The sequence below is a fragment of the Schistocerca americana genome, chromosome 8, assembly GCF_021461395.2.
Source record: "Schistocerca americana isolate TAMUIC-IGC-003095 chromosome 8, iqSchAmer2.1, whole genome shotgun sequence".
Taxonomy (NCBI): Eukaryota; Metazoa; Arthropoda; class Insecta; order Orthoptera; family Acrididae; genus Schistocerca; species Schistocerca americana.
In genome coordinates, this window is record NC_060126.1 from 32,696,493 (window position 1) to 32,719,998 (window position 23,506).

General features: G+C 42.6%; 1 protein-coding gene across 2 annotated transcripts in view; it reads right to left on the reverse strand.

The window, feature by feature from the left end:
* The window catches only part of LOC124545117 (origin recognition complex subunit 3), a 138,093-nt gene that overhangs the window by 67,918 nt on the left and 46,669 nt on the right, over positions 1-23,506 (reverse strand). For both annotated transcript variants that reach the window (XM_047123934.1, XM_047123935.1), the window contains 2 exons: positions 18,213-18,372; positions 1,562-1,675 (listed from right to left, as the gene is read on the reverse strand). In XM_047123934.1, the coding sequence (XP_046979890.1) occupies positions 1,562-1,675; positions 18,213-18,372 (274 nt within the window). The remainder of the gene's footprint in view (positions 1-1,561; positions 1,676-18,212; positions 18,373-23,506) is intronic.

Sequence of the window (23,506 nt, forward strand, 5' to 3'; positions counted from 1 at the left end):
TGCAAAGGTCTTTGAAACTGTCCTATTGGCAGCTTGTACCTTCCCCATAGTCTAGCATGCTTCTACAGCTTTGGATTTCTTTTCTAGCCATTCTTGTCTTGCCATTGTCATTTTCTTTCCATCCCATTTTTTGGACATCCGTATTAAATTTCATCTGTTTCTTTTGCTGTATTTATATATTTTTTCATTTCCTCAATTAAATTCACTATCTCATGTATTATCCACGGATTTCTACTGATTCTTGTCTTTTACATATTTGATTTTCCACTGCATTCACATCTCCCAAAGCTACCTCCTTGTCTTCTGTGTACTTTTTCCCTGTTCCCATCAACTGATGGCTAATACCCTTTACAAGACTGAACAATCTCTGCTGTTGCAGTTTATTCAGTTGTCATCCCCTGAATTTACTAACTCTCTGCTGTCTCCCTGTTTTAACCTGCAGTTTGTAACCAATCTATAATGGTAACAGTTCACAAACATCCTTGGTAATGAATTGCAGTTTAAAAACTGGTTTTAAAATCTATGTTACCATTACATAATTTCTCTGAAACCTTTTGGTGCCTCCAGGTCTTTTCCACGTGTACAATCCTCTTTCATAATTCTCAAACCAAATATTAGACTGATTGAAGTGTGCTTGTTGAAAAATTCTACACAGTGGCTTCCCCTTTCATTCTTCTCCCTTAATCTGTGTCGTTCTACTATTTTTCCTTGTCATCCTTTTACGTCTATCTTTCAATCTCTTCATCTGCTGAGCTAGTAGGTATATAAACTGGTACCACTGTGGTGGATGTTGGCTTTGCATCTATCATGGTTACAATGATGCACTGATTATACTCTTCACTGTAGTTTACTTCCATTTCTGTTTTTTTGTTCATTACTCCTGTATATTTGAGTGTGTGTTAATAACCTTCTACTCATCTGATTTGATTTCTTCTTCCCGCCAAAACACATCACCAATTCCCAATATAATTTTAACCTATCCATTTCTCTTTCTATATTTTCTAATTTACTGACCTGTTTATGGGATGTGAAATTCCACGACCTGACACATGCCAAGGAGTTTCATTTTTCCCTGATGACATCATCATCCTGAGTGGTCTCTGCCCAGTCGGTTTCTACCTCTGGTTCAGTGTATTTATTTTCTAAATTAAATTTTCTAAATTAAATATGCTGACATGAAACTACTGGTGCTGACAAGTAATTTTCCAGCATTAACAGTTTCGTATTGAGTCCAACTGTTGGGTATTTTGAAATCAATCACCATCTTTTGACACACATCATGAGGACAAGCAGTTGCCACATAGAGCAAAGCAAAGCCAATAATAAGACTCATGATTTTTTAGCAAAGAAATGGAAAACTGTAAAATTTTATAATATTTCATTTAAAACAATGCAGTTCTGCCTTTTAGCCAAAAAAACAGCAGGCTTGCCATGTTATCATTTAACTGAAATTTTCATGTTCCCATAAATACGTCATTTTAAGCCAAGAATATTTTTTTTAACATGCAGTCCCCTGATATTTGTTACTAAACACTAAAGAAAAAAAATTAAAGTCTTTTACCTTGTATGCCTGTATAAATCCTTGTACGGAAAAGTCGTGAAAGAGAAATATGTCCATAAGGAATCTGAATGCTTTACTTCCCAAACGGAACAATATGTCTTCAGAAAACAGCACCTAAAGAGCAGAAATAATCACCTTACATCACCAAAAAGAACACAAAACTCACCCACATTCTCTCTCTCTCTCTCTCTCTCTCTCTCTCTCTCTCTCTCTCTCTCTCTCTCTCTCCCCCCCCTTTCCCCCCCTCATTTCCTTCCATCATGATACAAAGCAATAATTCTTCACAACAAAAAGTAATTAAGTCAAATTAAAACACTACGTAATGTTCCAAACTATATTGAAATTTTATTATTCTGAAAAGAGGAGAGTAGAATCATTTTGACCTCAATCCATTTTTGTCTATAACATAATAACTTTCTACACAGTGTCAAAACAGAAGGCATCTGTTTGTCAGAGCATACAGCTAGACTATTCATTGTACAGTTTGATGCAAATCTATTTTTTGGATGTGAAAAAGCTCATGAATGACAATTAAGAAGCCTGAAGTAAGAAAGCAGAAAATGTTGTTTTGTTTTCAAAATGGTTACAGAATCTCCCATGACTAATTCATGCATCAAAATACCATAGTTACACAACATAACAAACCTCATGAGCTGTAATGAGAAGGAAGAAGTCTTCATTGCTGAAAAAATTGCTGATACCTTGTTGTTGTTGTTGTTGTGGTCTTCAGTCCTGAGACTGGTTTGATGCAGCTCTCCATGCTACTCTATCCTGTGCAAGCTTTTTCATCTCCCAGTACCTACTGCAACCTACATCCTTCTGAATCTGCTTAGTGTATTCATCTCTTGGTCTCCCTCTACGATTTTTACCCTCCACGCAGCCCTCCAATACTAAATTGGTGATCCCTTGATGCCTCAGAACATGTTCTACCAACCGATCCCTTCTTCTGGTCAAGTTGTGCCACAAACTTCTCTTCTCCCCAATTCTATTCAATACTTCCTCATTAGTTATGTGATCTACCCATCTAATCTTCAGCATTCTTCTGTAGCACCACATTTCAAAAGCTTCTATTCTCTTCTTGTCCAAACTATTTATCGTCCATGTTTCACTTCCATACATGGCTACACTCCATACGAATACTTTCAGAAATGACTTCCTGACACTTAAATCTATACTCGATGTTAACAAATTTCTCTTCTTCAGAAACGCTTTCCTTGCCATTGCCAGCCTACATTTTATATCCTCTCTACTTCGACCATCATCAGTTATTTTGCTCCCCAAATAGCAGAACTCCTTTACTACTTTAAGTGCCTCATTTCCTAATCTAATTCCCTCAGCATCACCCGACTTAATTAGACTACATTCCATTATCCTTGTTTTGCTTTTGTTGATGTTCATCTTATATCCTCTTTTCAAGACACTGTCCATTCCATTCAATTGCTCTTCCAAGTCCTTTGCTGTCTCTGACAGAATTACAATGTCATCGGCGAACCTCAAAGTTTTTATTTCTTCTCCATGAATTTTAATACCTACTCCGAATTTTTCTTTTGTTTCCTTTACTGCTTGCTCAATATACAGATTGAACAACATCGGGGAGAGGCTACAACCCTGTCTTACTCCCTTCCCAACCACTGCTTCCCTTTCATGTCCCTCGACTCTTATAACTGCCATTTGGTTTCTGTACAAATTGTAAATAGCCTTTCGCTCCCTGTATTTTACCCCTGCCACCTTTAGAATTTGAAAGAGAGTATTCCAGTCAACATTGTCAAAAGCTTTCTCTAAGTCTACAAATGCTAGAAACGTAGGTTTGCCTTTCCTTAATCTTTCTTCTAAGATAAGTCGTAAGGTCAGTATTGCCTCACGTGTTCCAGTGTTTCTACGGAATCCAAACTGATCTTCCCCGAGGTTGGCTTCTACTAGTTTTTCCATTCGTCTGTAAAGAATTCGTGTTAGTATTTTGCAGCTGTGACTTATTAAGCTGATAGTTCGGTAATTTTCACATCTGTCAACACCTGCTTTCTTTGGGATTGGAATTATTATATTCTTCTTGAAGTCTGAGGGTATTTCGCCTGTTTCATACATCTTGCTCACCAGATGGTAGAGTTTTGTCAGGACTGGCTCTCCCACGGCCGTCAGTAGTTCCAATGGAATATTGTCTACTCCGGGGGCCTTGTTTCGACTCAGGTCTTTCAGTGCTCTGTCAAACTCTTCACGCAGCATCATATCTCCCATTTCATCTTCATCTACATCCTCTTCCATTTCCATAATATTGTCCTCAAGTACATCGCCCTTGTATAGACCCTCTATATACTCCTTCCACCTTTCTGCTTTCCCTTCTTTGCTTAGAACTGGGTTTCCATCTGAGCTCTTGATATTCATACAAGTCGTTCTCTTATCTCCAAAGGCCTCTTTAATTTTCCTGTAGGCGGTATCTATCTTACCCCTAGTGAGATAGGCCTCTACATCCTTACATTTGTCCTCTAGCCATCCCTGCTTAGCCATTTTGCACTTCCTGTCGATCTCATTTTTGAGACGTTTGTATTCCTTTTTGCCTGCTTCACTTACTGCATTTTTATATTTTCTCCTTTCATCAATTAAATTCAGTATTTCTTCTGTTACCCAAGGATTTCTACTAGCCCTCGTCTTTTTACCTACTTGATCCTCTGCTGCCTTCACTACTTCATCCCTCAAAGCTACCCATTCTTCTTCTACTGTATTTATTTCCCCCATTCCTGTCAATTGCTCCCTTATGCTCTCCCTGAATCTCTGTACAACCTCTGGTTCTTTTAGTTTATCCAGGTCCCACCTCCTTAAATTCCCACCTTTTTGCAGTTTCTTCAGTTTTAATCTACAGGTCATAACCAATAGATTGTGGTCAGAGTCCACATCTGCCCCTGGAAATGTCTTACAATTTAAAACCTGGTTCCTAAATCTCTGTCTTACCATTATATAATCTATCTGATACCTTTTAGTATCTCCAGGGTTCTTCCATGTATACAACCTTCTTTCATGATTCTTAAACCAAGTGTTAGTTATGATTATGTTGTGCTCTGTGCAAAATTCTACAAGGCGGCTTCCTCTTACATTTCTGTCCCCCAATCCATATTCACCTACTATGTTTCCTTCTCTCCCTTTTCCTACACTCGAATTCCAGTCACCCATGACTATTAAATTTTCGTCTCCCTTCACAATCTGAATAATTTCTTTTATTTCATCATACATTTCTTCAATTTCTTCGTCATCTGCAGAGCTAGTTGGCATATAAACTTGTACTACTGTAGTAGGTGTGGGCTTCGTATCTATCTTGGCCACAATAATGCGTTCACTATGCTGTTTGTAGTAGCTTACCCGCATTCCTATTTTCCTATTCATTATTAAACCTACTCCTGCATTACCCCTATTTGATTTTGTGTTTATAACCCTGTAGTCACCTGACCAGAAGTCTTGTTCCTCCTGCCACCGAACTTCACTAATTCCCACTATATCTAACTTCAACCTATCCATTTCCCTTTTTAAATTTTCTAACCTACCTGCCCGATTAAGGGATCTGACATTCCACGCTCCGATCCGTAGAACGCCAGTTTTCTTTCTCCTGATAACGACATCCTCTTGAGTAGTCCCCGCCCGGAGATCCGAATGGGGGACTATTTTACCTCCGGAATATTTTACCCAAGAGGACGCCATCATCATGTAATCATACAGTAAAGCTGCATGCCCTCGGGAAAAATTACGGCTGTAGTTTCCCCTTGCTTTCAGCCGTTCGCAGTACCAGCACAGCAAGGCCGTTTTGGTTATTGTTACAAGGCCAGATCAGTCAATCATCCAGACTGTTGCCCTTGCAACTACTGAAAAGGCTGCTGCCCCTCTTCAGGAACCACACGTTTGTCTGGCCTCTCAACAGATACCCCTCCGTTGTGGTTGCACCTACGGTACGGCTATCTGTATCGCTGAGGCACGCAAGCCTCCCCACCAACGGCAAGGTCCATGGTTCATGGGGGGGGGCTGATACCTTAACAATACTTTATTCTGAAACTAGTTTCAGTTGTAATACTCTTATAACACACACATCAAAAGATGTGTTACTACACAAAAAACTATGATGTCTGACATGCTGACAAACAATACAGCTTGCATGTCTGTATGTGCATATAAATCTATTATATGATAACTGAAAGTGAACAAGGTAACAAATTTAACAGCCCTAGTAGTTCCACAGTTTATACCACAAACTATAATGTTCACATAATAAACTACTGAAGCAATATTCTCCAACAATATGTGTATTATTTTCATTGTACATTGGGAACAGAGTTCCATATCACAGCCAGTAATGTCCCACCACAAAACATTAGCCCAGAGCACAAGCAACTGCAAGATGTGGGCACACTGTGTCTAAAAGAGCTGACATACTTAACAGACTTAAATTCAAATAAAAATGCATAGGATGCTCTATGTAAATGAACTGGATCCCAAATACTGGCACCACTGGCCATTGTTGAGCTCCAGAGGAAACTTTTTAAGAAAGGGACACATTACTGCATGCCATACTGGATGGCCCGAAACACAGCACAAGAAGCTACTCCGCATACTGTACTGTAATGCAAGGGAATCACATGCTTCATGAATGTCCTCAAGTCACTAGTGGAAGGACACGACACACAGTAAAATATCATCAACATCTCAAACTCAGTTTTCCAGTATATCTTGTACTTGTCCACAATGATGCCAGGTGATTTTTTAATGCACTTATTAGCTTTGGGCATAATGTCTCTCAGATTTAAATACATGGTCATAAAATGAAGTTACTGTGAAAGCAGCTGGAATTCTAGTTTATTTTGTGACTCTTTTGACTTACCACTAACAGTGATTAACTTGTCCGAAAGTGTCAAAGATTTTTTGAATATGTTTTTTATCAGCAAATTTTTAAGCTTTGTCAGCGTGACAGCTTAATGGCTTTCTTTTACTTTTTCCTAAATTACTGTACAGTTGATGTCATATTTAGAAATTTAATCACTTGTTATATAGCACTGTTCCCTGTTTCCACAATTATGTGTTTTCCTAGTTTCCTCCTTTTTTTTATAAAATGAAGATGTTCTGTAGCTTACATATACATCGTTTGAGTAAATAAATGGGCAATTTAATGGGAGCTGGAATTAATATCAATATAAATTATAGTGTAATTTAACAGATGTTTGTATTTCACACCCTTTTTGTAGGAACAATATCCTTTGTAAGATTGTATTATGTCTGCAAGTTTGTTCACTGAGCACTTAAAAGGAAAATTGTATTTGTTGCAGTTAAATCCCAACTCTTTAGTCCAATGATCACACTATCTCTTCCCTTTCTTTGAAGAGATATATCTATTCAATGTAAGTAATCACATCAGTTGTTACCTACAGCAGTGGTTTAATGTCCAAATTGTTATGTTGTAAATACTTTAGAAGGAAAGGTAACAACTCACTTAAAATTAGTAGATGTGTTGATCTTTCTGAAGTCCCTTCCAAGAATACCATCTCAACAAAGAAAAGAACAGCTATCTGCAACCTCCAGATAGACCCTAATTTAATCCTCCTCTTGCAGACAAAGGTAACAACACTGTTGTGATGAATCACAGTGCTTACCTGATGGAAGGTATTCACTAAATGTCTGACACTTCCATCTACAAAATGTCCAGTACAGCCTCTGATCACCAGACCCATACCAAAAACCTTTACCTCGAATCAACCTTCCTCCTCAAAATGATCCCCACACACCTACCTTCTATGTGCTTTCATAAACACAACAATCCTGGGTGGCCTACAGTTGCTGATCACTGTGCTCACACTGAACGAACCTCTGCCCTTGTCGACTGACACCTCCAACCAATTGCACATTGCCTAAGTTCTCATATTGAAAGATATGAACCATTTCCTTCACCAACTCTCATCATCCCCACCCCATTACCACCTGGATCCCTTCTCATCACTGTTGATATCTCTATACACCAACAACTCCATGTCCATGACCTTGCTGCTATTAATCATCATCTCTCTCTATGTTCTTCCAACTTCAAACCCACCATCTCATTTCTTACACAACCAACTAATTATGTCCACATATATAGACTTTCTCCTTTGAGAAAAACAAAAAAATCTGCAGTGAGACTGCAGGCATCCACATGATACCCTCTTATGCCAGCGTTTTTGTGGGTTATATAAGTAATTTCCTTGTCTCCCAAAACTTCAGATCCCTTTTCTGGTTCATAGCCACTGTCACCTTTGCCTTCCCAAATATGAAATAGTCTGGTGACCAGTGAACAGCATATCTGCTGTGATGAGAATTCCCTTGCCCATTACGTTGAAGATCCCACTAAAGGGTTTACACACAATCACTACCCCCCCCCCCCCCACCCCAAACCTAGTCTACAGAAAGATTTTCCACACCGTATCCTCACACACTCCTAAGCTCGTCCACCACCCCCATGAAGCAGCTGCAATGGAGCAATCAGTATCATCCAAGCCTGAAACAACTGTACCATATCTGTCAGCAGAATTTCGACTGTCTACAGTCGTTCATGGAAATGAAGATCATCCAACCCACAATCCTCCCAACCCTCCGAAAGTGATAATATGTCATCCATCCAATCTACGTAATGTTCAGGTCTATCCCTCTACTGCTCACTGTAGGCGTCACACTCCTACGGGAGACCCTGGTGTGAGACCTGCCCAATTCACTCACCAAGCACAACCCCACCAGAGGCACGGCCACCTCTGAAAACAGCACTGATATGTCTTATGCTACCTCTACTGCAGTTTTTGCACAGCATTTTATGTTGGCATGGCCACCAACCAACTGCCCACCTGAATAAATGGCCACTGTCAACTGTGGATGAGAACAGAGCTGACCACCCAATGGCAAAAGACTCTACTAAGCACAATGTGCTCAATTTCAGCGGCTGCTTCACAAGCTGTGCCACCTACATCCTTACCCACAGTAGCACCTTTTCTGAGCTATGCGGATGAGAGTTCTTGCAATACATCCTTTGTGCCTATAATTCCAGTGGCCTCAATCTCCACTAGCAGCCTGCTCCACACCCGCTTGCCCCAACACTTAACTTCACCAATCCTGCACCCACATGATGTTCTTTACCTTCTCCCCTTCCTCTGTTCTCTCACCTCCTCCCAACCCACTCTGCACTCTGTCATCTTTTATGTGGCACGAACTGACCAGTGCCAGTGAGTCTTACTCCCATCCCGTACGCCTGCTGCCTTCCTCTGGGCTGTTGGTCACCCTTCCCTAACCCTGTCAACCCTGTCTCCCACTCCCTGCCTCCCGTCTCCACTCATGCATTCCACCCAACACAACTTCTCAACACCAGACCACCTGCAGAATTGCAGTCCCGCACTGTGTACTGTGTCAGCACATTGCAGCTCTACAAGTGTGTGTCTGATTTTTTTATTTTATTATTATTATTATTATTATTATTATTATTATTATTTCTTTCTTTTCTCTGACGTTATATCTGGTCAAAAATGGAAAGTGACGCGGACCTTGATTAAGCGTGACTTCCTTTTAACTGTACGGTATATGTTACATTGCATTTAGGAACTTTCGGGTAATTGAACATGTATCAATAATTACGGGTTTCTGTAGTTGTATATATAAGTTTGGATGTAGCTGTATTGCATTGATGTACTGTTGGATATTGTGTGGTATGACTCCTGTAGTTGATAGTATAATTGGTATAATGTCAACTTTATCCTGATGCCACATGTCCTTGACTTCCTCAGCCAGTTGGATGTATTTTTCAATTTTTTCTCCTGTTTCCTTCTGTATATTTGTTGTATTGGGTATGGATATTTCGATTAGTTGTGTTAATTTCTTCTTTTTATTGGTGAGTATGATGTCAGGTTGTTTTTTTTTTTTTTTTTTTTTTTTTTTTTTTTTAGGGCGCAAAACTTCTATGGTCATTAGCGCCCAGCCCGTGACGTAGAAAACCGGAAAAAAACGAAATTTAAAATCAGCAGCAATGGGAACAAAGTCATAAAATTTGAGAAACTAAAGGCAGAAGGAATGCTTAAAAATCCACTATAGAAAGGGGTTGGTTGTCCCCCAAAAAAAAAGGCTTCAAATGACTGACGTCATTTCACTGTCACTAATAAACTGTAGAACGCGGTCAGCTGAGCGCGTGTCATCTGCTAAAATCGACGAGAGATCGGGCGATAGCTGTAGATGGGAGCGTAACGGATTAAAATAGGGGCATTCAATTAAAAGGTGTCTGACCGTCCACGGCTGAGAGCAGTGGGGACAGAGTGGGGGAGGATCACCGCTTAAAAGATGTCGATGACTAAAAAGACAGTGCCCTATCCGGAGTCTAGCTAAAATTACCTCCTCCCGACGACGCGATCGGGAGGAAGAGGTCCATGCGCAAGGAAGGGCTTTCACTTCCCGCAATTTATTATGGGGAAGTGTTGACCAATGCGCATGCCATAAATGAGCAACTTGGTGACATAAACCGCTCCGTAGGTCGGTAAACGGAAGAGACTGAATAGATGGCCGAGGAAGAGAGACTGCAGCCTTGGCCGCTATATCGGCCGCCTCATTTCCACAGATACCAGCGTGTCCTGGGAGCCAGAGGAACGCCACTGAGACGCCCCCCAGGTGGAGCAAGCGCAGACAGTCCTGAATCCGGTGGACCAGAGGGTGCACAGGGTAAAGAGCTTGGAGACTTAAGAGAGAGCTGAGAGAATCTGAGCAGATTACGTACTGTATCCGCTGATGGCGGCGGATGTAGTGGACAGCCTGGAGAATAGCGTAAAGCTCCGCAGTATAAACCGAACACTGGTCGGGAAGCCGAAAGTGATTTGGGGTGTCGCCAACAATATAGGCACCCCCTACACCTAACGATGTTTTCGAGCCATCGGTGTAAATAAATGTGGCTTCCGTCATTTGTGCACATAGAGCAGCAAATGCCCGACGGTAAACAAGTGTAGGGGTACCATCCTTGGGAAATTGACATAGGCCTCTGAGCAAGTCGATCCGGGGACGGAGCCAAGGCGGTGCTGTACCCCAAGTTGTCAAGAAGGTTTTAGGAAAGCGGAAGGAAAGGGAATGGAGCAGTTGACGGAAGCGGACTCCCGGGGGTAGTAGGGAGGAGGAGCGGCCTGCATACCCGACATCAAGGGAGGCGTCGAAAAAAAGGTCATGGGCTGGATTAGCAGGCATGGAAGACAAATGGCTAGCATAACGACTCAGAAGGACTGCCCGCCGATTGGATAGCGGAGGTTCAGCAGTCTCAGAATAAAGGCTTTCCACAGGGCTGGTGTAAAAAGCTCCAGACACTAAACGTAATCCACGGCGGTGGATAGAGTCGAGACGCCGAAGAATAGACGGCCGAGCAGAGGAGTAGACTATGCTTCCATAATCCAATTTCGAGCGCACTAAGGCGCGATAGAGGCGGAGAAGGACCACTCGGTCCGCTCCCCAAGAGGTACCATTCAGGACACGGAGGGTGTTAAGGGAACGCAGACAGCGAGCCGAAAGATAGGAAACGTGGGAGGACCAGCACAGTTTTCTGTCAAACATAAGACCCAAGAATTTAGCGACGTCGGAAAACGGAAGGTTGACAGGACCTAGATGTAAGGAGGGCGGAAGAAACTCCTTACGTCGCCAAAAATTAACACAAACGGTCTTACTGGGTGAGAAACGGAAGCCGGTATCGATGCTCCACGAGTGGAGGCGATCGAGACATCCTTGAAGACGTCTTTCAAGAAGGCTGGTCCGTTGAGAGCTGTAGTAGATCGCAAAATCGTCCACAAAGAGGGAGCCCGAGACATCAGGAAGGAGACAATCCATAATTGGATTAATGGCAATGGCAAACAGTACAACACTCAGCACGGAGCCCTGGGGTACCCCGTTTTCTTGGGAGAAAGTACGGGATAGAGTAGTGTTCACCCGCACCCTAAATGTGCGCTCTGCCATAAATTCGCGAAGAAAAAGGGGCAGTCGGCCTCGAAAGCCCCAAGAGAACAGTGTGCGGAGGATGCCTGTCCTCCAACAGGTATCGTATGCTCTCTCCAGATCAAAAAATATTGCTACCGTTTGGCGTTTCCGGAGGAAATTGTTCATGATATAAGTGGAGAGAGCAACAAGATGGTCAACGGCAGAACGATGTTGTCGGAATCCGCATTGGGCTGGTGTTAAAAGACTGCGGGATTCCAGCCACCAAGCTAAACGGTAATTCACCATACGCTCCAAAACCTTACAGACACTACTCGTGAGAGAAATGGGGCGATAGCTAGAGGGGAGATGTTTGTCCTTTCCAGGTTTCGGAACGGGAACGACAATAGCTTCCCGCCATCGCCTGGGAAAGGTACTGTCAGTCCAAATGCGATTATAAAGGCGAAGGAGGTAGCGCAGGCTATGGGTTGATAAATGCAGCAACATTTGGACATGGATACCATCCGGTCCTGGGGCGGAGGAGCGAGAAGAAGAGAGTGCATGTTGGAGTTCGCACATGGAGAAAACAGTATTGTAGCTTTCGCGATTTTGAGAGGAGAAAGCGAGATGTCGCACTTCCGCTGCACGTTTCTTCGGGAGAAACGCTGGCGGGTAATTTGAAGAGCTCGAAATCTCAGCAAAGTGCTGACCCAATGAGTTAGAAATTGCGACGGGGTCCACTAAGGTATCATGAGCGACAGTGAGCCCAGAGACCGGGGAGAAACTAGGCGCGCCTGAGAACCGTCGAAGCCGACTCCAAACTTCCGAGGAGGGAGTGAAGGTGTTAAATGAGCTAATAAAGAATTGCCAGCTTGCCTTCTTGCTATCGCGGATGACGCGATGGCATCGCGCACGGAGCTGCTTATATCGGATACAGTTGGCCAAAGTTGGATGGTGACGGAAAATGCGAAGAGCACGTCGCCGCTCACGTATTGCGTCACGGCATGCCTCGTTCCACCAAGGAACTGGGGGGCGCCGGGGCAATTCGGAGGTGCGTGGTATTGAACGTTCCGCAGCTGTGAGAATAACGTCGGTAAAATGTGTGACCTCATCGTCGACGCTGGGAAAGCGACGGTCATCGAATGTCGCTAGAGACGAAAAAAGTGTCCAATCGGCTTGGGCAAACTTCCAGCGTCGCGAGCGCATATATGGCAGTTGAGGCTGCAGTCGAAGGACACATGGAAAGTGGTCACTCGAGTGTGTATCATCAAGGGCGAACCATTCGAAGCGCCGGGCTAGCGGAACAGTACCGACCGCAAGGTCCAAATGAGATAAATTTGCCGTGGAGGCAGACAAAAATGTGGGGACCCCAGTGTTGAGGCAGACTAGATCCGCTTGGTGGAAGACGTCTAGCAATAGGGAGCCACGTGGACAAGGATGTGGAGATCCCCAAAGCGGGTGGTGGGCATTGAAGTCCCCAACCAGCAAATAGGGGGGTGGAAGCTGATCAAGAAGATGAAGGAGATCAGCTCGTGCCAGTGGTGTAGACGATGGAATGTATACCGTGCATAGAGAGAACGTGTATCCAGAAAGGGAAAGACGGACGGCGACAGCTTGGAAGGAACTGTTTAAGGGGATTGGGTGATAATGGAGAGTATCATGGAGCAGAATCATGAGTCCTCCATGGGCTGGAGTGCCTTCAACAGAGGGGAGGTCATATCGGACGGACTGAAAATGAGGGAGAACAAAGCGGTCATGGGGACGCAGCTTTGTTTCCTGAAGACAGAAGATGACCGGCGAGTAGGATCGTAAGAGGATCGACAATTCATCCCGATTGGCGCGAATGCCGCGGATATTCCAGTGGATAATGGACATAGGGTCAACAGAAAATGGAGAAACGTGACCAAGGGCGCTGTCAACTCAACGACTGCTCAGAGCTTGCGACCGACAGCATGGAATGGCATTCAGTCGAAGGCAGAAGATCCTGATCCATAGGTTGGTCAGGAGCAGCTCCTGCCACCAACGATCGGCCAGTTGACCGGCCACCAGCAGTGCGCCTCGGCGACACGGAAGATGGCCGAGGGCGATTTCCGCCAGGTGGTGCTGTAGTTGGGACACGCCTTGGCAGAGGAGAGGAACTGTGTTTCTTCGTAGCCTTCTTGGAGGTATGATGTTTAGATGAAGGAGGAACCGATGGTTGTGAAGTTGCAGTACGTAAAAACTCTTCACGAGAATGCTCTTTTTTCGAAGACTTGGCGTCTGACTTTTGGGCTCGAGATTTAGCAGAACCCGACGAAGGGTGAGCCATAGAGTGGGCAGGCGAAAGTGGTGAGGTTGAACGGGCGATCTTTGCGCTGGCCGATCTGACGACCGTGGTACTAAATGTGAGGTCGCAAGTCTGCGTGGCCGCCTCCTTTGTTGGCCGAGGAGAAGCAAGGACAGTGCTGTATTTTCCTTTCTGAGGCACGGTGGGCTGTCGACTGGCGAGTAACTTCCGAGCAGCAAAGGTCGACACCTTTTCCTTCACCCTTATTTCCTGGATGAGCTTTTCATCCTTAAAAACGGGGCAATCTCGAGAGGAAGCAGCGTGGTCACCCATACAGTTGATGCAGTGAGGGGATGGAGGTGGACAAGCACCCTCATGGGCATCCTTGCCACATGTAACACATTTGGCCGGATTGGAACAGGACTGGCTGGTGTGATTGAACCGCTGACATCGATAGCAACGCGTAGGGTTTGGGACATAAGGGCGAACGGAAATTATCTCATAGCCTGCTTTGATTTTTGATGGGAGTTGAACTTTGTCAAATGTCAAGAAGACAGTGCGGGTTGGAATGATGTTCGAGTCAACCCTTTTCATAACCCGATGAACAGCGGTGACGCCCTGGTCAGACAGGTAGTGCTGAATTTCTTCGTCAGACAATCCATCGAGGGAGCGTGTATAAACGACTCCACGCGAGGAATTTAAGGTACGGTGCGGTTCCACCCGGACAGGGAAGGTGTGGAGCAGAGAAGTACGCAGCAATTTTTGAGCCTGGAGGGCACTGTGTGTTTCTAACAACAGGGTACCATTCCGTAATCTGGAACAAGACTTTACAGGACCCGCAGTTGCGTCGACACCTTTCTGTATAATGAAAGGGTTGACCGTGGAAAAGTCGTGACCTTCGTCAGACCGAGAAACAACAAGGAACTGTGGCAACGATGGAAGAACCGTCTGTGGCTGAGACTCAGTGAACTTACGTTTGTGAGCAGACATAGTGGAAGGTGAGGAAACCATTGCGGAAGAATCCCCCATGATTACCGGCGTCTCCGATGGCGCACTCCTCCCTTGTGGGGGCCCTCACCGAGGGCACACCCGCCTTAGGTGATTGTTCACACCTCAGGTCACACCTCCCGACAAACGGACGGAGGGACCAATCGGCACTTTCGGAAGGTATCAGCTCGGGTAATCACCCCTCCCTGGGCCTGGCCTTTACCAGGGGGTACGTACGTGTCCTACCTGTCTACCCGGGGCGGGGAATTACGCGTTACCCCGTCACCGGCTACGCATGGAAGTGCGTGGGTCGGCCTTCAGACACGCACAGGGAGGAAGAAAGAGAAAGGGAAAGGGAAGAAGAGGGGGTCTCAAACGCCGCAGCGGAGAAAAGGGTAAAGAGAAGAGGTAAGGAAAAGAGAAGGACAAAGGAAGGAAGAAGACATACAAGCAAGGAAGAAGAAGAATGTGGTACATTTACAAGCGTCCGTCTCCGGACGTAGGCGCAAACCATACTCCCAGAGGGGGAGAAAGTGAAGGAAAGAACCAGAGGTGAGGGGGGGGGGGGGGGGTGAAGACAGGGGATGGGGAAGGATGCGGAAAGGGAAGGTATGCAGCCCGGAAAGGAAGGAAGGCCACATTAGCTCGGGGCCCCGTGCTCGCTACGCACGTATCCACAAAAGAGTTGTGGATCCCCTGGGGGGGTCAGGTTTGTTATGTGGTGTTGTTTAATCTGTTATAATGGTTCTGTTCCAGTATAATTTGTATTCATCATTTTCCAGTACATTTTGTGGTGCATACTTGTATGTGGGAACGTGTTGTTTTATTAGTTTATGTTGTAAGGCAAGCTGTTGATGTATTATTTTTTGCTACATTGTCATGTCTTCTGGGGTATTCTGTATTTGCTAGTATCGTACATCCGCTTGTGATGTGATCTACTGTTTCTATTTGTTGTTTGCAAAGTCTGCATTTATCTGTTGTGGTATTGGGATATTTAATAATATGCTTGCTGTAATATCTGGTGTTTATTGTTTGATCCTGTATTGCAATCATGAATCCTTCCGTCTCACTGTATATATTGCCTTTTCTTAGCCATGTGTTGGATGCGTCATGATCGATGTGTGGCTGTGTTAGATGATACGGGTGCTTGCCATGTAGTGTTTTCTTTTTCCAGTTTACTTTCTTCGTATCTGTTGGTGTTATGTGATCTAAAGGGTTGTAGAAGTGGTTATGAAATTGCAGTGGTGTAGCCGATGAATTTTTGTGAGTGACTGCTTTGTGTATTTTGCTAGTTTCTGCTCGTTCTATAAAGAATTTTCTTAAATTGTCTACCTGTCCATAATGTAGGTTTTTTATGTCGATAAATCCCCTTCCTCCTTCCTTTCTGCTTAATGTGAATCTTTCTGTTGCTGAATGTATGTGATGTATTCTATATTTGTGGCACTGTGATCGTGTAAGTGTATTGAGTGCTTCTAGATCTGTGTTACTCCATTTCATTACTCCAAATGCGTAGGTCAATATTGGTATATCATAAGTATTTATAGCTTTTGTCTTGTTTCTTGCTGTCAATTCTGTTTTCAGTATTTTTGTTAGTCTTTGTCTATATTTTTCTTTTAGTTCTTCTTTAATATTTGTATTATCTATTCCTATTTTTTGTCTGTATCCTAGATATTTATAGGCATCTGTTTTTTTCATCGCTTCTATGCAGTCGTTGTGGTTATCCAGTATATAATCTTCTTGTTAGTGTGTTTTCCCCTAACTAGGCCTATGTTATTTTTCTTACATTTGTCTGTTCCAAAAGCCATATTTATATCATTGCTGAATACTTCTGTTATCTTTAGTAATTGGTTGAGTTGTTGATTTGTTGCTGCCAGTAGTTTTAGATCATCCATGTATAGCAAATGTGTGATTTTGTGTGGGTATTTTCCAGTAATATTGTATCCATAATATGTATTATTTAGCATGTTGGATAGTGGGTTCAGAGCAAGGCAGAACCAGAAAAGACTTAATGAGTCTCCTTGGTATATTATTTATTATTATTATTATTATTATTATTATTATTATTATTATTATTATTTTACTGTGTGTATGGAAGCCAGCCCACATGCAAGCTTACTATTAGGACAATATGACAGTCAGTGCACCACTGCCATTTTCTCAGTGAATGGAGCTCTCTCTCACACATGCGTTGCATCGAGGTGGAAGATCGGAAATGGCAATTAAGTAAAGCTCTCACACCATCTTACCTGTAACTTTAGCTGCTCACATAGTTTCCCGTTTTAAAATTTTATTGTTTTGTTTTATACTTCCTAGACACTCAATTCAATTTTCGTTACTTTACACAATTCTACTTTTATAATCTTATTATTTTATACTTTTTACAGTTTACAGGTCCTTTGTTCTACACTCTTAATATCTGAACAATGATTCTTACATAATTATACTTTTTTTTTTTAATTTTACGCAGGTTACTTTAATGTTTTAGCAAATGTAAATACAGTATGCTCATCTCCATTGTTCTACACTCTTGGACTTTTAATGATAAATTTTCTACGCAATTTTCCTTTTTATTATTTTAGTGTAAAACGCTCTTTTTATGCAAATTACTATAATGTTTTACTAAATGCAAATCCATGATGCTCATAGCACAGCTCCATCTCTTCCTTTCTGGCTTCTTCCCCCCTCTCCTAATCTCTCTCACTCGATTCGTCTCCCTCTTCCCTCTCTCCAACAATTAGATATTTAAAACTTGGACAACAGTTGCACACCGTAGTATTCAGATGTGACGTTCTGATACAGACACAAGTTGCTGACCCAACTACATACATCAATTCAACATTTTCTATTTTTTGTAAAATAATAGACAGTACAGCATCAGACAGAAATTAATCATTCTGTAAAAAATACTATCAGGACTGAAAAGTAAAAAAATATATTAGAACTGTTTTCAGTCTTTCTTACATGCCTTTTGCCAAATCAGTATTTCTACAATTATGTGACTTGTTTACCTTTAACCTTTAGATTGTTTACATCCTGCCAGAACATTCTGTATCATATTTAAAAAGGTACACTGTCCTCCCCAATGATTCAGTAGGCACCTCTTTAAAAAAGAGAGAGAGAGAGAGAGAGAGAGAGAGAGAGAGAGAGAGAGAGAGAGAGAGAGAGAGAGAGAATGTAAATACTGCCTGGTACCCTGCACAAGAAGTCAGCAGTTATGAACTACACAAAAACTTCACACACTTGTAATCATGCACCACAGTAACTGCATCATTTGTCAAAGAATGTAAGTTTTGTGTGTGTTTAATTGTAAATACTTATTTCAACTGAGCCATGTAGTTTTTTACTTCTTCATACAAGTATGTCACTAACTCTACTAATTAATAACCACTATATAAGAATTTTTTATTGGCACTACTACATATTAATACCATCTGCTAACTTATTTTAGATAAGATACACATTTCCAACATAGCTACTTACATTTTCAATAACATTGTTCACTGTGGCTGTTGATGAGGTTATCTGAAACAGCTGTATTCGAACTCTGGATGAAACATTGTATGGCAGGCAACGGCTGATAGCCAGGGACGAAGTTGCCACACCGACTATGATTACGATCGGCAACTGTGGTACATAAGCACTGCAAACAAAACTTCAGGTAACACATGGTGGCTTTTTTTTCGTTGATTTTAAGCACTGTAAGAATGCAACACAAACTTCAATGGTAACTCACTTTTTAAAAACTGAAATTTTTGAATGCATGGTTAGGGTGTAGTATTAATACAGCCCATTTTTTTAAGAGCACTCGGGTTTCTCAATCCTGGAGATGTGGAACATGTGCTTGCTAACACACTGTTTTCAAAAACATTAATTTAATACATATATTAGCCAAGAAAGTTTCTGATGTGTACAACAAGCTCGTATCTTAAATTTTATTCCATAACATTGGTTCTATCTAGTTTATCTTCTTTCGAGACACTCTGATGTCCTTTGTGGAATGGGTTATGGCCAAATATACAGAATTACAGAAGATTGTGCTCTCTATAAAGTGGAATGGGTGTAAAAATGAGTTCAGGGAGTTTGCAGAAGGCAACAAATTCAAAGTCACTGATACGTAATAACAACACAAGTATGCAGCTATTATCTAAAGTTATCTCCATACTGATCACTCTAAGGACTACATTTTCAGCTGGTGTTATCAAAAAGTGAGGTACATTAAGCCGTATTTCTGCTAACACTTCTCCATTTCTTTTTGTTTCCTAGGCCCCATCATTTACCCATTACCAGTGGTACATGATGCACTGTCATCATCAATAAACTATCGGTAGCTTCATGCTTTGTAACATGCTGGTCAAACACAGTCACCCTCACTCACTTTTTCCTTGTTTAGAAACAATGGCCATTTTACATCTTATTCTATATTCTAGCACTCATTATCTTCCATATAAATAGAAATGATGTCTGATTTTGCATTCTTTTTTGATGCAGTTTTGAAATTACCCTGCATTGCTACAACTCTAAATTATGTCTTACGAAAATCTTATGTACACTGCATTGTACCTCCATAGCAACTGTGTATTATGAAGCCCTGGAATGACTAGGTGACAGGAAATTTTCTTTCAAACATTTTACAATGACTAATATATATATATATATATATATATATATATATATATATATATATATATATATGTGTGTGTGTGTGTGTGTGTGTGTGTGTGTGTGTGTGTGTAATAGAGGGAAACATTCCACGTAGGAAATATATATATCTAAAAACAAAGATGATGTGACTTACCAAATGAAAGTGCTGGCAGGTCGACAGACACACAAACAAACACAAACATACACACAAAATTCAAGCTTTCGCAACAAACTGTTGCCTCATCAGGAAAGAGGGAAGGAGAGGGAAAGACGAAAGGATGTGGGTTTTAAGGGAGAGGGTTAGGAGTCATTCCAATCCCGGGAGTGGAAAGACTTACCTTAGGGGGAAAAAAGGACAGGTATACACTCGCACATACACACATATCCATCCACACATACACAGACACAAGCAGACATTTGTAAAGGCCTGCTTGTGTCTGTGTATGTGTGGATGGATATGTGTGTGTGTGCGAGTGTATACCTGTCCTCTTTTCCCCCTAAGGTAAGTCTTTCCGCTCCCGGGATTGGAATGACTCCTTACCCTCTCCCTTAAAACCCATATCCTTTTGTCTTTCCTTCTCCTTCCCTCTTTCCTGACGAGGCAACCATAGGTTGCGAAAGCTAGAATTTTGTGTGTATGTTTGTGTTTGTTTGTGTGTCTATCGACCTGCCAGCGCTTTTGTTTGGTAAGTTTCATCATCTTTCTTTTTAGATATATTTTTCCCACGTGGAATGTTTCCCTATATATATATATATCACACACACACACACACGTGTGTAACACATTCCTAGACGTCTCATTTCATACTGGTTCTTCAAACTTTGTAAATGGATAGCTGGAGCCTGTTCTGAAGCACCTGCTGGTACAGATGTTTCAGCATTTCCATGATGCTCTCGAGTAGGTCAAACAAACTGCGACCATACACACTGCCATTTTTTGTACACATTCAAAGTCCTCTGTTAATCTATCTGGTACGGGCCCCACTGCTTGAACATTTTTATGTGCATAACAACAAATCTGAATGACATGCACTTACCACATTTATTGACAGAATAATTTAATTGGATGGATAAAAAATCCACTCACCAAGCGGTGGTAAAACACACACATAAAATACTGTAATTAGGCAAGCTTTCGGAGTCAGTTTCTACTCCTTCAGGCAGAAGAGTTGACGGGGAAGGAAGAGGGAGGGAATAGGACTGGAGAGATCGAGGAACAGGGGTAAGTTTAGGGAAAGTCACCCAGAACCGAGTGTCGGGGGAGACTTACTGCATGGGATGAGAAGGAAAGACTGTTGGGGACTACAATGGATCAGATTTAAAAATCTGAGAGCTTAAAGGTGGAAGACAGGGTAATATGCAGGACAGAGATTACTGCTTAAACATCATGCAGGAGTTAATAAGAGTGAAAAGCTAAGTGTGTTGTACACGTGAAAGAGGCGGGAGGGGGGGGGGGGGGCAGTGAAAAATACAGGTAAGACAACGAAAGATGTAGAAAACTAAGCCAGAGTGAAGAAAAGAGTAGTTATCATGAAGAAATGCTGAGATGGAAGAAATTAACGTAAATTACAGCCAGATAGATGGCGAGAAGAAAGCTCATGTTGTAGCGATAGTTCCCACCTGCGGAGTTCCGAGAAACTGGTGTCTGGGGGAAGAATCCAGATGTTGCATGTGGTGAAACTGGTGCCAAGGTCATGACTGTCATGTTGTAGAGCATGCTCTGCAACAGGATATTGCATGTTATCAGTATACACCCTCTACCTATGCCCATTCATCTTAATTGATAATTTGGTGGTAGTCACGCCGATGTAAAGGGCCGAACATTGTTTACATAACAGCTAGTACAGGACACATCTTGTTTCACAGGTGGCTCTCCCTTCGATAATATACATTCTGCCAGTTTCAGGGCTGCTATAGGTGATGGCAGGAGGGTGCATAGGGCAAGTCTTGCAGTGTAGACGGTCACAGGGGTAGGAGCCATAGGGTAGGGAGTTGAGTGCAGAAGGAGCAGAGGGTCTGAGAAGAACACTGCGGAGATTGGGAGGGTGACAAAAAACTAATGTAGATGTGGTGGGCAAAATTTCAGACAGAATGGATCTCATTTCAGGGCATGATTTTAGGAAGTCATGACTCTGTCAAAGTAGATGATTAATACATTCCAGACCAGGATAATACTGAGTCACCAGTGGTGTGATCCAAATTTGTTTCTTGGACGTATCAGCAGTACCAGGAATGGGTGGGATGGCCGGGGAAATTTGCTTTTGAACTAAGCTGGTGGCTGAAGGCTGACGTGAGAATGGTGGTGTACTGCTGTAACGAGTCTGGATCCGTAAAAATATGTTTGACTCAGATGCGAAGGCTGTATGGGAGGGAATGTTTGTCATGGAAAGAATGGCAACTGACAAAATATTAGTACTGTCGTTTGTTGGTAGGTTTAATGTGGACAAAAGTGTGTAGCTGGTCTTCAGTGGGGACGAGATCAATATCACGGGAAGTGGCATGGAATTCAGAATTGGACCATGTGAAGTTTTATTGGGAGAAGGTGTTCAGAGATTCCAGGAATTTTAACAGGTCAGTCTCACCATGAGTCCACACAGTAGAAATATCATCAATGTATCTAAATGAAACCAGGGGCTGAAGACTTATGGATCCAAAGAAAGCCCCCTCCAAATGACCCATGAAAAGGTTGGTTTAGGAAGGGGCCATCCTGGTTCCCATGTATATCTGCCCTTCAAAGGTGAAGTAGTAGTTGGTAAGTATTAAGTTGATTAATGTGAGTAGGAAGGATGTCATAGGTTTGGAATGAGATGGGAACTGACTGAGGAAATGTTCAGCAGCAGACAGACCATGTACGTGGGGGATGTTGGTATAGAGGGAAGTGGCATCAATGGTGACAAGCAAGGTGTGAGTTGGGAGTGGGACATGCATGGATTTCAGAAAATCTAGGAAACGGCTGGTATCTCTGATATAGGAGGGGAGTCTTTCTACTATGGGTTGCAGGTGTTGATTAACTAAGGCAGGTATAAATTCGGGGGGTGCTTTGAAGCCAGAAACTATAGGGCAATGAGGATTATTGGATTTTTTGGATCTTAGGAAGAAGGTAATAGGTGGGGGTGCATGGTCTGGACAGGGCGAGAAGTTCCCTTGATAGAAGTGTTAGTCCTTGTGAGGGGCCTGAGGTTTTAAGGGGGAACTGCAGGTCAGTTTGAATCACTGGGATGGGATCTTTATGGCAGATGTTCTAGGTAGGGGTGTCAGACAGCTGATGTAGGCCTTCACTAACATACTCCTTTTGATCAAGTAAAACAGTGGTAGATTCTTTGTCTGCTGGGAGGATAATTATAGAGTCATCAGCTTTTAGGGAACATAAGAGTCTGGAGTTCTGCAGAGGACAGGTTATGGTCATGTTGTATGGAACTGAGGAAGGGTTGTAAAGCAATGCCAGATGTGAGGAATTCTTGGAAGGCTTGTAAGGGACGAGTTTTAGGTAGTTGTGATAGAACAAGTCAGGATTGTAGTCTGAACTGTTCAAGGCAGGGTTCAATATCAGGTTTACTGTTGGAAAGGTTTTGGGATTGGGTTGCAAAGTGATATTTCCAATTGATATCACAAGTGAAGGAAAGTAGGTCCTTCACCAAAGCAGCATGATTCAATGCAGGTTTAGGGCTGAAAGTGAGATCCTTAGATAATATAGATAATTCAGGAGGGGCAAGTGCTTTAGATAAGAGGTTAAGGACACTGTACTACTGTGACTGGTTCTCATGATTATGGGTTATTCTTGGTCTGAGAGGCAGGGATGAAGGCTGTGGGATGTTAAGAGGGTTGGCCAAGCTCAGTTTGTAAGAGAGCAGTGGTAGTTGATGGTGTGGCTGTTTAGGCAGCTGCAGAGGGACAGAAGGGGAAACACCACTGTTCAGGTAGTTTAGAAGAAGGTGAGATAGCTTTCTGAGATGAAGTCTGGCATGTTATTGCAGTTTGAAGTTGACTTGGCACATGACACCACCCAAGGAAACATGATTTTGTAGGACGTAAGTCTGGTCGAGCGGAAATTGGCTGATGAGGCATACAGGTCACAGATTAGCCAGGTAAGAACAAGAGACTGCTGTATTTGAAACTGTAAAAGGGCCCGGTGT